This window comes from Alternaria postmessia (assembly GCF_024291825.1).
Source record: "Alternaria postmessia strain BMP 2775 chromosome Unknown scaffold_10, whole genome shotgun sequence".
In the NCBI taxonomy this organism is placed as follows: domain Eukaryota; kingdom Fungi; phylum Ascomycota; class Dothideomycetes; order Pleosporales; family Pleosporaceae; genus Alternaria; species Alternaria postmessia.
The window spans coordinates 478223-491945 of NW_026260083.1; the positions used below are offsets into that span (position 1 = coordinate 478223).

General features: G+C 50.5%; 5 protein-coding genes across 5 annotated transcripts; 1 reads left to right on the forward strand and 4 right to left on the reverse strand.

Moving 5' to 3' along the window:
* Positions 1-762: 762 nt before the first annotated feature.
* J4E82_002624 (uncharacterized protein) lies at positions 763-1556 on the reverse strand (the record flags this gene model as incomplete). The annotated part of the gene is made up of 4 exons (XM_051728923.1): positions 763-915; positions 966-1070; positions 1121-1332; positions 1388-1556. The coding sequence occupies 4 exons, from the start codon at positions 1554-1556 to the stop codon at positions 763-765; spliced, it is 639 nt and encodes a 212-aa protein (XP_051591441.1).
* A 590-nt stretch (positions 1557-2146) lies between these two features.
* Positions 2147-3568, reverse strand: J4E82_002625 (uncharacterized protein; the record flags this gene model as incomplete). Its single annotated transcript, XM_051728924.1, has 1 exon — positions 2147-3568. The coding sequence occupies one exon, from the start codon at positions 3566-3568 to the stop codon at positions 2147-2149; it is 1422 nt and encodes a 473-aa protein (XP_051591442.1).
* A 1528-nt stretch (positions 3569-5096) lies between these two features.
* On the forward strand, positions 5097-6835 carry J4E82_002626 (uncharacterized protein; the record flags this gene model as incomplete). The annotated part of the gene is made up of 5 exons (XM_051728925.1): positions 5097-5235; positions 5295-5503; positions 5555-5662; positions 5710-5743; positions 6264-6835. The coding sequence occupies 5 exons, from the start codon at positions 5097-5099 to the stop codon at positions 6833-6835; spliced, it is 1062 nt and encodes a 353-aa protein (XP_051591443.1).
* A 2172-nt stretch (positions 6836-9007) lies between these two features.
* Positions 9008-10844, reverse strand: J4E82_002627 (uncharacterized protein; the record flags this gene model as incomplete). Its single annotated transcript, XM_051728926.1, has 5 exons — positions 9008-9138; positions 9192-10015; positions 10063-10324; positions 10380-10589; positions 10640-10844. 5 exons carry the CDS (start codon positions 10842-10844, stop codon positions 9008-9010), a joined length of 1632 nt encoding a protein of 543 aa, XP_051591444.1.
* A 1695-nt stretch (positions 10845-12539) lies between these two features.
* Positions 12540-13105, reverse strand: J4E82_002628 (uncharacterized protein; the record flags this gene model as incomplete). The annotated part of the gene is made up of 3 exons (XM_051728927.1): positions 12540-12636; positions 12689-12971; positions 13024-13105. The coding sequence occupies 3 exons, from the start codon at positions 13103-13105 to the stop codon at positions 12540-12542; spliced, it is 462 nt and encodes a 153-aa protein (XP_051591445.1).
* Positions 13106-13723: the final 618 nt, after the last annotated feature.

Consider the following 13723-nt stretch of genomic DNA (forward strand, 5'->3'; position numbering starts at 1 on the left):
CAATCCTTCAGGGAAGGACCAAGCGGCCGGCTTGCACAAGCGAGAACACGTGCCGTGGCGTAGACGCGTACCCGACAACCTCCACGCGCCAAAAATGGTTGCATTAAAGGCATGACGGCTGGTGATTCTATGCATCAGTGTACCTGTGTTGGAGAGACGACAGGTCAATGCAGGCGCCTCGTCATCCATAATTGTGACTTCACCACTAAGCTTCACTTTTCTTTGCTCTTTTTTCCTTTTGCCTGTTGGATCAACTATGCTTCTATAGGCGCGCATTCACGATCCATTTGTACCAAACGTGGCGATGACATCGCAATTGAAACGCAACACACACTCATCTCCAATGAGCTGTTTGAGCTTTCTTACTTTTTTTTATCGTCAACCTCCCGTTTGAACACAACTTGGGCCAACGACATATCCTATACAATTGATCAAAGCGTGGAAACAAAGCCATCTGGCGCCCACAACTTGGACTGGACCATCGACGTAGCGGAAGAGACCTTCCCCGACGCTTTTAACGCGCCTATCGCTGTCAACGACATGCCCTGGAAACGACCTGACTTCCACCGCGATGGCTTCTCCGCACTCGCTCATTCTCGGTCACATCAGCATCGATCTCCGTTCGGTCAATGTACCCAGCGCAGGAACCCTTTCGCCAATACGTAGTGTTTTTATCTTTGGGTATAGCAAAGTTTGATTTCGCTGCTATATCAGTGAGGCTACTTTCAATGTTTTCATCCTGCTAGAGCAGCCCATACTGATCTACATCCCCTGCTTGGTGTTGAACTGGTCATCGTTGAAAGGGACAGTTTCAGTGCCTGTGCTCTCAACAGGCACGATACGGGAACGCTCCCTGCGAGGAGACCCATCATCAGGGTGTGGAATATTTACTGTGACCTCGGGAATCGAATGTGACTAGAATCGGTCAGTGATAGCAGGGTATAACACGAGTGATGGCAGCTTACGGAGCCGTCGTCTTCTACGGTCTGAGTGGAGGAGTCCACTTTAGTCTTTGAAGCGTTCTTCGAGGCCCAGCGCATCATGCTTGCTCCGGGCAGACGCTCATGACCCTGGCTGCATTAGTAGCGATCAAGGTGATACACTTGATAAGTATACATACCGGAACGTCATGTGTTTCGCCACGGGCGAGGGCTAAGATGCGATCCTGAAGGCACTTATCGAAGTTGCGGACGAAGTCATCGCACAAAGCGAAAGCGTGTGCATCCCTGGCTTGAAAGGCGTGATGGAGCGCCTCATTCAACGCATTGACCTTCAGAAGCGTACTGGCGAACAGTAGAGCAACGTCTTGCCAATCCCTGTCAGCCGAGTCGCCTGCACATGCATTGTCAGTGCATTGTTTAACGTCTTTCTCGATCTTTCAACATACCATAAACAGTTGTATATGACGCTGCAAGGTTATAGTTTGTTAGGATGCCATGATCGTACGCGTAAGGGGGAGCCTGGCCGCGTGCCTGATCTCCAGCAATGCCAGGGGTATCTTCGTGGGCGGCTTCGGGAAGCCGGGCGCGATTGTCTTTCGAGTTCGGTTGAGACATGGTGAGTTGACTTTGTGTGAAGATATGTAGAAAGAATGATATAATTCCAGGATAGTTTTATATCAGTGCCATGTGCGGTGAATATAGTTGTGTTCGAAGGCACGGCAGCAACAATGATGATGCAGACATTTGAGGCGTTGAGCTCAAGACTTCATAATTGCAAACTGCATGCAGTGTACACTTTTCACTTCCTCGCAGCCATCGTATTGCCTGGTGGAAGGCTTCATTTCACATCATGTCGAGGTCGTGCGTCGCCACTGTCTTCAGGGTCTGACATTGGTGCAGGTTAGGTTTGTACTTCAGGCGTGGCTGTACAAGTGCTTGAGCGTCATACCGGGTTATATAGTGAATCGCTTGCAGGCAATTGTCTTGAAACTTGCTGGACATACGATGAAGCCTAGGAAACATGTAACTACGCAATTAGCAATCGACATCAAACAAGGACTAATGAGATAGCGTGTAGAAGAAGAATGAGGCCAAGATGCACAGAACAGTGGCCTAAGAAGAATCTGGAACCCGACGTTTGGTCGACATTTTTTTTTTTTGAATATGAATATCGCTGAAACGCTGAAAATGACAATACTTTCGAACTACTGATGCTGCTCCTTACACCGTTGCTGCTTCGCCCATTTCTTGAATTTGTCCTTTTTCCACCCACTCTTCCAAGTGAGCGTGCTAATTTCCCCGTCAATATTCAGCTTCTGTGGACCTTTGTGCGTTCCGAAGCGTATACTGCTGCTAAGATGGCACTTGGTCGGTGGATTGTCGTTCCAGTTATACTGGAGTATCGACGAGTAGGACCACTGGACGCAGTATTTGCTGTTTTCGCAGGACGCCTGGCATGCTTCTGGCGACTCTTCCCCGTTCTGAGCTCGGTCGGCATCGGGGTGTTGGCCTTCAAAGAGGATGTTCCATCGTCCGTTCGATGACTCGGAGGATAGGTTGTCCCAGTCATCACGCGTGTAATTCAGGTCCTCTGGGGTCATGAAGCGGTGCCAAAGGTCAGCGAAGCGTAGGGTGGGTTGGTCGGAAGGTCGGTCCTTCTCAAGTCTGAGCAGATCGATGCCGAGGTCTGGGGTGATGTGGTGCATCATCAAGACGGGCTCGCACCATATAGCAGGCGAGAATGGCACGGTGCTCGGATCGAAGCCAGAGATACCTGGCCAAACAACAGTAAACTCAAGCTTGAGTTCGGCCTGCAGAGCGCTGGAAACGAGATCGAATGCTGTTGAATGTTCTGAGATGTGCTCCCGCCGCATTTGGATGAAATCTTTGCGGTTCTTGAACAACTCCAGCATGACCTGCCGCGAGAGAATAAAGGATGTGCCGCCGGCAGCGAAAGGGTCGGGGACAAGCGCCGTTGCAGGCGCTGGCGGATTTCCGAAGAAATGCATTGCATCTGGGTCGTGTTGGCTCAGCCAGTCGAGTAGGTTTGGCCTGTTGATGTATGTCTCGTCGCCAGCGAAGACGTACCAGCTGCGGTCTGGTCGGTACTCCCACGCGGATGCCATAGTCTCCAGGATCTTGTACTTGTGCAGTATTTCCATGTCTCTCCTTTCTTCCTCCGGGTCCGGCTTCTTCAAGTTGGTCAGGGGTATGCTCCTCCGCGCGAAGTCGACCTGAGCACGGTATCTCTCCAGCTGCTCCGTCTTCTTTATGAATTCGGATCCGTACCGCCAGATGACGTCAAATACCGGCCACCTCCCAATCTCCGTTTGTAGGTCTGAGAAGAGCAGGAACGTGCCATGGTCTCGCTCGTCGGTATTGAGGATGAGGGGTGCGACTTTGCTGTACACGTTGTTCGCGGTCGTGGTAACGGCGACGACGAGCTGGTCATGGTCGACTAGATATGGGCCGAGGTTCGATTCTTGCTGCGGCCGCTTGCTCGGAGGGAGTTCTTCGTCGTCGTATGTGCGAGGCCATCCCTTGATCCAGAAGAAGCCGTATATGAGCAGGACGCTGAAGAGGAGGCGTGCCGGACGCGGCATGTGCTTCCGGTAAGAAGACGACATGGTCGCTAGCGTCGGTTGCGTAGCATCTGTCAGTCTAGTAGCTAGAGGAGCAGACAAAGATCGATGTCGTAGATGTACAGATGTCCAAAACGTGTTTCACCCCATCGCAATGGCCCGATGTCAAAAAAAGCGCGTTGCGAACGTCAGCCCGCACTCAGGGGATGCGACAAGCCTAGACCCGACCGAGACGCGCGTAGACATTCCTGGTGTGGCGCAGCCTTCTGGTCGCTGAGGGACACGCGTCGTGGGAATACGAGAGCAGCATGCCATTCAATACAACAAACATGATAGTCAGAAGATATCAGTCCTCCAGGACTTGAAATCTAATTGTGACAGACGCCCCATGAGGCGTTCCTGTCATCTTGGCGATGCATCGGAGGAAAAGCGGGCAATCTCCGACGGTGACGTCTGGCAGTTAGGCTCGAGCAACGACTACCTTCAATGCCTCACTCTCTACCAGTCTTTCAAACCGCGAGCCGTCAATTCTGTTGGTTTTCGTGATTCCTGTGACTAGAGGACCGAGGGGTCGTTGGAAGACAACGATCGGCCAGCCCTTATACCCGGTAAACCCGCAGCGGACGCGCACATCACAGACCCAGCATGGCTCGGTCGATCGCATCCAAAGCGCTGTTGTTGCGAATAGAAAGAGATACTAAACAAGCTTGGATTCGGAACGCCCTGCTATGGGTAACGATGTTTCAGTACGACATCATCATGTTCAAAGCCGAAAAGACTGCCGCTTCTACATGCAAAGCGTGCCGTACGATAAGTTGCACACTGACCTCGATCTGTGCTGTGGTTGCTGGAAGGTGCACACTTTACCAGAGATGTCTACCGAAGGATAGCCAAATGTCTATCACTTCCAAACCATCTTTTCGCTAGATTGAACCGTAAGCTAACAACTTGAAGAGCGTATGTTTCCGAGAGGGTAGCGGCAGCAACTTTTTTAGCCTCTTCTTCATCACAAGATCGACAAAGTACTCGTGGGACGCAATCTCTAAATTGACAAGCTCGTTTGCATACTATCCATGCCAAGACTCAGGCAGCGTGGAAGGTATTCGTGATAGGTCAATCTTTACAGAAACTAGTCATTGTACAAGACGCCGATGGTGATTCAACAGAGAGTCGTAAAGTCAGTGTATACTCAAGGATAGTTGAGCAGGAGACGAATTGCTGCACTTTGCTCTGTTCTGATGCATGCACCAGGATGGATGAACTACGATTAGCGTCACCAGCAGGCACGCTGCCTGAGAGGTGCTGTCGCGTTACCTGTCTCATCTCCTTTCTTCCGATATCTTGTGTGAAGCTGACCACCATATCTGAACACGCTTGAGATGAGAGGGGTGCGAATAGGTGGTTACTGGGGGAACTTGGTGAGAGTGAACTCTGTCTTGTAAAGTACGCTACACCATCAGCCCCACAACATTCTGAATACAACCTCAGGTTCACCTTGAAAGCTTCTAAACTTCCGTGCGGCTCGCGTACTTATCTTGTGTATCCCAGATCTCCCGCGCGCCAACCAAGCACCATGTCGAGTTGTCGCCACAACAGCGCAATCAAGACAGCTGATCCGCTCCCTCAGCTTCAACAGCAACTCCGCGTCCGCGATAGTCGATTCAGTATCCTGTCTCAGCACGAAATTGACGCTATCTATGCAGCTGAGTACGGTGCGCAGCCCTTCCTTAATATACATCCTTTTCCCCATCATACTGATAGTGTATCGCAGGTGAGCCTACCCAGCAAGACTGCAACGACTTCTTCTTGCTCTTCCTTGGTCTACACGAAGATATCATGAAGTTACAACGAGAATTGCTTGAGATCACAGCAAGAGGCGCGGACGCTATGACTATAGCACCTTGTTTCTACGGCCGATTGAACGTCATTATGAAAGAACGAATCGAGACCCTTGCAAGCGGGAAGCCGCTTAGGGTTGAGGTGAGCCAGTCACCTCATCCGCTAACCTACCATGAGACTTACATACTGTAGGGCTATCCTCCCACTTATCCAGGGCCGATGATGTTGCGTTGGGTTCGCGAATATGTCATTGCCATGCCTTCGTTATACGAGCGTACCGAAGGCTTGCTTGCGGCTCAAGTATGTCGTATCGCTGCTAGGTAATGAAACTTGCTTATTTTGAGTAGGTACAGCAGTCTTTATTTGAAGCACCCACCACAAGTACTTCTACATCAACCTCTACGTCTCTTTCTGCAACACACGCTGAAACTGAGACTTTCACTATAGATGCAAGGAGGGCACGCAAAACTCGGCAGAAAAATCGCAAAACTGCTTGGCCGAGGTCTGGCAAGTAGGTCGTTTGGTGCTGAAAAGGAACTGGTAACGTTGCCTTCAAACGGAATGGCTTGGTAGAGGGCCTGTGACGCCTTACATCAATGGGCTAAATCGCCTTTCCCTTGCTTTGTTGACGTACCTTCAGCGCAACTGATACGGTAGCCTGAACTGAGAAGCGTGCGGTTCTGCTTGGTTTCCAAATGTGGAATAGCGCGTTTGTTATGCAGTCACACTCACCAGGAAGCGACCACGCTGTCTTGTCAGTCATCTCTCTAGCGCTCTTACATCTTCCTGTATAAATTATATGTCCGGTTCGACATACTACTGTCTTCCGCTTGTCCTTTGGAGTTGACCTACCGCGTTACGTCATTCATGTCTTACTCGCCCAAAAGTACTTACGTTCCAGGTGAACGCAACACTCCACCAGCGGATGCACCTACGAGACGCACCGTTCTGTCTATGAGCGAATTCCTGCACAGTGGCCCTTTAGACATACCAGCCAGTACACCCTCAGATGTTGGTGGCGGTGCGCCGCGCCTCTCAAGTCGCCTTAGCGACAGCCGACTGCGTTTCATCAAGAAGGTACCAATTGACCCCAGAAGCGATCTTTGCTCTCCGAGAGACCGAAGAGCTGCCCTTGCTGTGTATGACGAGGCTATTGAGAATATCAAAAACGGAAAAGGACATCATATCGACGTGGAGACAGAGGCCGAAGCCAAGATTGAGACAATACTGGGGATAAGAAGCGCAGCTCCGTCTCACCTTGTGTTCCAGAAGAACCTTCTCTTACCCATCGATCCAACATATGCAGAACCTCGCATAGAGGCCAGCGATGATACACTAGGTTATCATGCGTCTTGGAGATTACATGAATGGCGACAAGATGGTTGGCCAGCATTGATCCCAGGAAGGGCCATTGAGAAAGAGAGGACCATGAAAGGTGACCCTAGTACGTGGCGCGAGCGGGACTGGTCGTGAGAGCCAAGTGAGAGTTGGCCTAATCTGGGTGGATAGACAATATAGTGACTCGCTAGTATGACGAAGTAGCAGTAGGTGCGTAATCCATCTATGAAAAGCATTCATCGGACGTACGAACTTTATGAGGTTGGGAGATTGTACCGCGGTAACCAAAGCCTAGTTCAAAGACTGCAAAGAATAATTGGTCTTAATACAGTGAGATGGGTATATACCTGCGACATGCATGTAGGTAAAAGCCAGATTTCTGAATAGCATGGCAATGTACTATACTGCCTCAGACCTTGACACTGTGCTTTTATAGAATACCTTTATGGTACCGGTATGTCCTAGTCATTCTTTCCGTTCCCTTATCTCGAGAATCCGAACATTTATCCACTTCAATCTTGCGGGAAATGATCAGAACCGCAAGAAAAAAAATGATGTCAACTGATAGAGAAGACCCCGATAGCTAGAAGCTACAAAGTTTTGAGACACAAACCGAAGGCTGACGCGGCTGACCAGATGGTTGAACAGATAGAGTTAGGGATGAAGCAGAGGCAAGGAGAGGTGGACATATTGATGGCGGAAGATGGCCATTGGAACAAGCTTTGGCTCACAAAACACTTGACGTAGGTTCTTTTAGATAGGAATCAAGACCTATAGTCTACCATCAGCCTTAATCTAGCCATGTTTTCTCTCCTATATTGGTGCCTACCTGTTATGTCTCCACGCTGCGGGCTCAGTGACCATTCACCATGATAATCGGTCCATCAATCTCGCCACGAACCCTCCTTTATATTTTGTAGAAAAGTGATTACGTGCAGATGATCCTAAGCCGGTCCACACTGCACTTATTCCCCTTTTTCTCCACGAAAACTTTCAATTCCAACTCCACCAGTTCCCGATCCACCCTTCAACTTTTCAACCGATCATCAAGCCCTAATTAAATCGAACCATCCACCAATTACTCGCAAGACGATAATGATGAGCTCATTACAGAAACTTGCTGCTGCTGCCGAGGGTCACTCGAGTTTCAACTCCATCCTCAATACAACTGACACCCGGTCTAGCACGTTCGACACCATTCCTGGGAACCATACCGAGAAAGAGCGAGAGGCTGCAGCCACTATGCTAATACTGAACAAGCTGGTTGTGTACTCCAAGGAAGATAAAGAGGCCGCACGTATACTGTTGGCCATGAACGAGCCGGATCTATCCCCCTGGAGCGATAGCCAGCGAACGATTACTGATAGTGAGCGGACGATCAGTGTAACCCCAACACCCGTTTCGATACCACCTTGCCCGGTCACGCCACCCACACCTACTCCAGCAGCTACTCTGGCATATGAGGTGGCTGATGTGTTGCCCAATACCACTGCGATATCTGCATCTTCTCCGCCAGTAAAGAAGATCTCACTGAAAGAGTATACAGCCATGAAGAGATCGAGGAGGGATCGAGGAGCATAGAAGGATGCCTGAGTTTTACAGTGATGTTTCAATCGTGGTAGCGGTGAGGTTTGGACAGTGCATATATGGGGAACTATGTTAAAGATAATGATCATAATATAAGATTATACAATCGATTCGCGTCTCGAAAATTACTTAAGTATGCTGAAGCGCTGCGCTGCCATCACATAGGAAGTGACTGCTTCTTCGGAGTGTGAAGAACCATGGGATGGGTAGCTTATATCAAGGTAATCGAAATCTTCATACCAATAAGATTCCGATTGCTGCGATAACGCAAATAATTGCGCTACGTTTATGATCTCGTCGCAAACAACTAAACAATCTAATTGTAGACAAAGCTTCAACAGAAGAAGAAGCGCTGACAGCAACGACAAAGATGAACATTCAGAAAACTCATATGGTAAGATCATCAAGGCGATTGCGGTTAGTGGCCCACAGTGAAAGATTGACCAGGGTTGTTGTAACGGCGCGGACTCGGGTGTGTGCTGTTTAAACTTGGGTACAAGCATGAATGCTTGTTGCGACTACCCTACCACCCATTCTAGTCACGTATCATTCTTTGGCGTAAAAAGACAGTTCATTAGGCATTCGATTCACCAAGTTTTATGAGCGCATGTGACAACGCAGGTGCCTCGTAGATCATGGACCGCAAAGACTTTGTATATTTGCCAAGTAATGGCGAATTTGGGCGCACGTGCTACATGAAGTATGGTGGCGAGGTTCAGTTTAAGATGTGCGCTCGATGGTAGTGGTCTCCATCTTGCCGTGCTCGGTAGTCGTTCCCTCGACGTGACCATGGTTGACCGTCTTCTCAACAGCTCTGACCGCCTCATCTGCAAGCTCCTTGTCTTCGAACACTGCATCAGAGTTAGCAATAGCCCGGAAAATAATGTTCTCAATCTGTACTTACAGAAAGCAAGTTCCTCGAGTGTGCGGTTGTACGTCTCAGGGTACATGAAATACACGAACAAAAATTCGAAAGTAATCCATCCACAATAGATAGCAAAGTACTTCCACTCGATAGCGTCAAGCGCAATCGGGTTGACGTAGACAGAGAAGAATCCGGCAAGCTTTCCAAACATCTGTTCAATACCGATACCCATGGTTCGCTGAGCGTACGGGAAGAGTTCGACCAGGTAGGTGTATGTAAGGGAGTTGTTGCCGATGTTGTAGCAAGGGGAGTATGCGAAGAAGAATACGAGCGAGGCAATTTGCGCGGCTTGGTTCTTGGTTCCCTGGGACTCAGCAAGCTGGAGGCGCTGGAAGGAAATAGTCATGGCCATAAAAACCATGGTCATAGAGGCAGCGGAAAGCATGAACATCCAGCGACGACGGAATCGAGTGACAACTAGCGCGATGACGACAGCATTCATCAGACTCCAGCATTGGTTGGCGATGTTGATGCGTGTTTTAGCGAATTTGGTGGTGTATCCCATCAACTTGAACAGGAGATTTTGGTAGTAAGAGAGCAAAGTGTTACCACTCATCTGCGTAAAGAGACCGAGGAAGCACGCAATGAGAACACGACGTCGCATACCAGCCGTGCGAACCATGTCTTTCCACGAGCGACTGGAGTGTTCCATCTCGAGTTTAATGGTAGATCGGATCTGTGCCATCTCGGCTTGTACGAGGATGGAGGTTGGGTCACCTTCGGCGTGGTATTTCGTTAAGATGGCGAAAGCCTCATCCTCGCGGTCACGGCTGACAAGCCAACGTGGGCTCTCAGGCAGTAGGCTGTCTAAGTCAGTAACAGTTTCCCAAATCTCTATTGCGAGACATACAAGACCGTGCAAATCTGCAGGACGGACGGGCAAATCTGCAGCAGAGATGGTGCACGCCAGCCCCAGTTTCCAACCATCTCTGTTGTTTTGATAGAGATACCCGCGGCAACGATGGATCCGATGAAGTAAGAAGCGTTAAAAAGTGAGGTCATAAAGGGTCGTTCCTTGGGGTAAGCTAGCTCTCCGATCAAGGAAGAACCAGAGACGATCGCGAAGAGGATACCAAAGCCAAGTAGCATACGCGCAATGATGTACATGCCAACTTGAAATATGTCAACATGATCGTCATGAAGTAGCTAGCGGAATTGTGGACATACTGTGTTGAGCAAATCCTTGCAGCAAAGCACCAACGACCATGATGGCGGAGCCGACGAAGATCGACATACGTCTGCCGTACTTTTGGCTCAGCCATGGTGCAACCGGAACAGCGAGAATGGAGCCGAGCTGGTAACATGATGACATGAAACCAATAATCTTGGGTTCGATGCTGGCTTCGCCATCTGCGTCCTTGTAGCCATCTCCAAAATCTGCGACTGTCAGGTCCATTGAGCTAGGTGCCACCACGTTCGTAGCTTACATGTGTTGAAAGGGACCGAAAACTGGAGCGTGCCAATAAGCTGAGAATCAAAGCCGGAGGTGATCTCGACGCCCATGCAGCAGCAGAAGAGCCAGATGTACATGATGCGCAGATTCGGTTTCTTCCACCATCGCACCTTGTCCTGCTCCACCATGCGGGTGATGATGGGGTCGGAAGTACCATCCTGAGCTTTGATGAGACCCATGATGCCGGTGTTGAAGCGCTGAAGGCTGCTTGAGGCCGGGCAGGCTGGGGGTATACCCTTTATAATTCGGCATGGCCAAAGGACTATCCACTACCCCGGCTCTTTACCCCAGATACTCCGTAGCCTAGGTAGGCTAAGGCGGAGAAGGCGACCGTATTACCGAACCAGCATCTTATATTGGGTAAGCGTCACGGCGCGTTGGCTGCATATCTTGGCAGCCGGCTAAATAGGGCTTGCTCCCTCCAATTACCGGGTTGCATTCCTACCGAACAGGGCTCAGAACAGCCCGAACAAACGCCTTGCTGCTCGCGAGCGCATCTTTGAGCCTGTGTTTAACCTGTTTCTTGGTACGTGACCTGTCCTCATGTTGCACCTTGGAGTCGCAGTAGCACGTCGAGCTAGACAGCGTCTACTCGTACCTGCTGGTCGGCACGGCCAGGATACATTGACCCGACACCGTGGATCTCGAATGGTGAATTGAGAGGCAATATCGCCATACTCGAACGATTTTCGGGCCTGACTCTGGATCGATGGATAGTAAGACAATCAGTGTGTCAGACTTCGCCCTGAGCCGACTACGAGGACGGGACGTGAAGGTTATATTCAGTGTCATGGTGAGAACGAAAAGGTGTCGGCGCATGATAACCCAGACGTGCCCGCACTAGGCGGGACTGCGAGTAGCGGTAAACGATAGCTTGAGAACGGCAAAGACTTGTAATGTACGTGCCGAAGCGACAGGTGGGGTTTCATGCGAGACCATCATGTTTGGGAGGCGCGTTGGAACGTCAGCATGGCAATCAAAATCGTATAAGCCCACACCCAACAAGACCAAGCCCGTAGCTTCAGAGCTTGTGGTACCAAGGTCCGTGTGTACACATTCCGTCAACGGGAGGCGTAGGATTGCTCCGAAAATGTAAGCGACGCAGATAGAGTGACCAGGCTACCGAGACCTTGCCGGGATAAGTTAGCCCCCAATGCAGGGCAATCATGATGTTGTGGTGGGCGCTTCATCAAGATCCAACATTATGAAAGTGTCGGGCGTATCGCAACCCGGCTAAGCGGTACTCAGAATTTGGCAATTCAACAAGGCATACTCGGTTCCTTCGAGAGAGTGTTCATTGTGAAGTGTTTTGCAGACCTGAGTTGAAGCCTTCTGGAAGTCAATGAAACGGCAGTCGTGAGTGTGAACTCGGCCAAGGCAACTACTATCAAGCGCTGGCTTCGTTCGTGATTCGTATGGAGGCACGCAGCAGGGCACAATGACTCGCATCAGGTAGCGCATCGCTGTACCGTACCCCGAGGGTCAGTGAGGAGAGGCAGCGAAAGACGCATGGGTTTCTGCGGAAAGAGTACAGCAAGAGTCGATGATTCCAAACGCTGGTCGCCGGTGTCGCTAGCCACAGTATGGCGAACGTCTATCGTAGCTGCCCTAGATCTGTCGCCGCGACCATCACGAAAATTTCAGTTGGAATCTGCAACGAAGTCATCAGAAAACAATTTTCATTATGCGAAATGCTTTAAGAGCTCGAATCATATGAGTAGTGGTGTCAGGAGCTGGACGCACCGCGCAAAACACAAACGTCGCGCTGGACATTACATTCTGATCGGAGGCATAAGAGTAGGAAATATTTGGGTATCATTGGGTATAAGGTCAATGCCTCGTTTGTGGCGTCATGCGCAGCAGTTGATGGTTGTTTAGACGCCAGCCATGTTGGGCGCAGGAGCGGTGTCATTCCTGGGTGAGCTGCGGATGTGCAGCGCGGCAAGAACAGTGGTAGCTACGAAAGCAAGCCTGTCATATGTCAGTACATTGCTCGGGGGTAGAAGAAATTCGGTATACATACCAGTTGAAGGCTGAGAAAACGATAGCAGCAACACCGCAGCTGTAGAAGGTGCCGTGACGGCCGACCCACCACGCGTTGCCCCACCGAGAGGCTACGGCAACAAAAGCCGCGAACCAGAAGATCATGGTCAGGAACTCGACACCTCCGATGGCAAACTTGTGGGCTGCAACAGGGAAGCGAGCTGGCGCAAGGACGAGGTATGCAACAGCAAGGAGGGTCCAGATGGAGGTGAAGAGCATGAAGGCGACGCTCGCCGGGACCCAGTCAATGTAGGCATCGACAACTGCAGATGTGTTAGCAATGACATATTCAGCGATGGTCTGCATGCAACATACTGTAGGCTGTAAGACCCAGGACGATGATGCTGAAGACGACCTGTACGCCACGCAGGCCTAGTACAAGGGCGGGAGCGACCATGTTGATGTGATGGAGGCGCTACGGCTACGCGATGGATGGCTGCAGGGGACTACGGGCGGGTACGATGGAATGTGGCTGCAGATGGTCTTCGCTACCGAAAGTCGAATTTGGGCTGTTGCTGTAGGCGGAGGTTTGTGTAGAGCAACTTGGGGAAGGCTGCAAAACGGCAGCAGCCTGGTTCTTTATGCCTTCGCACAGCCTGCGAGCGATGATGCTGCCACGACCCTCGCCCTTCTTGATTTCCCTGAAACCGACGTCACCGCCCAGTGGCGCATGATCAGGATGCCACCTGTGTTGTTGCTCATTGGTCAATCGCCGTCATCCCAGCCCTTAGCGCCAGTAGTGATGCGACGCGTTGCACAACCTTCTCGCATCTTCTCGTCTTTGTCCTGGCCTTGTCACCCCACGATTCATTCAACTTGTGCCTGTCTTCCCTCTAAAATATTCTGTAACTTGACAGCTTTATTTTCGGACGCGTTGGGCCCTTGTTTCAACGCCAAAGTCCTTCAACCGGTGTTTGGGCCGCTTCGTCAAACATATGTGGCGGTGCGCGGTTTCATTTTTACAGCCTGCGACGTGACGCGGCCAAGGATAGGCCGGAGTATCGGCAGGTACAGC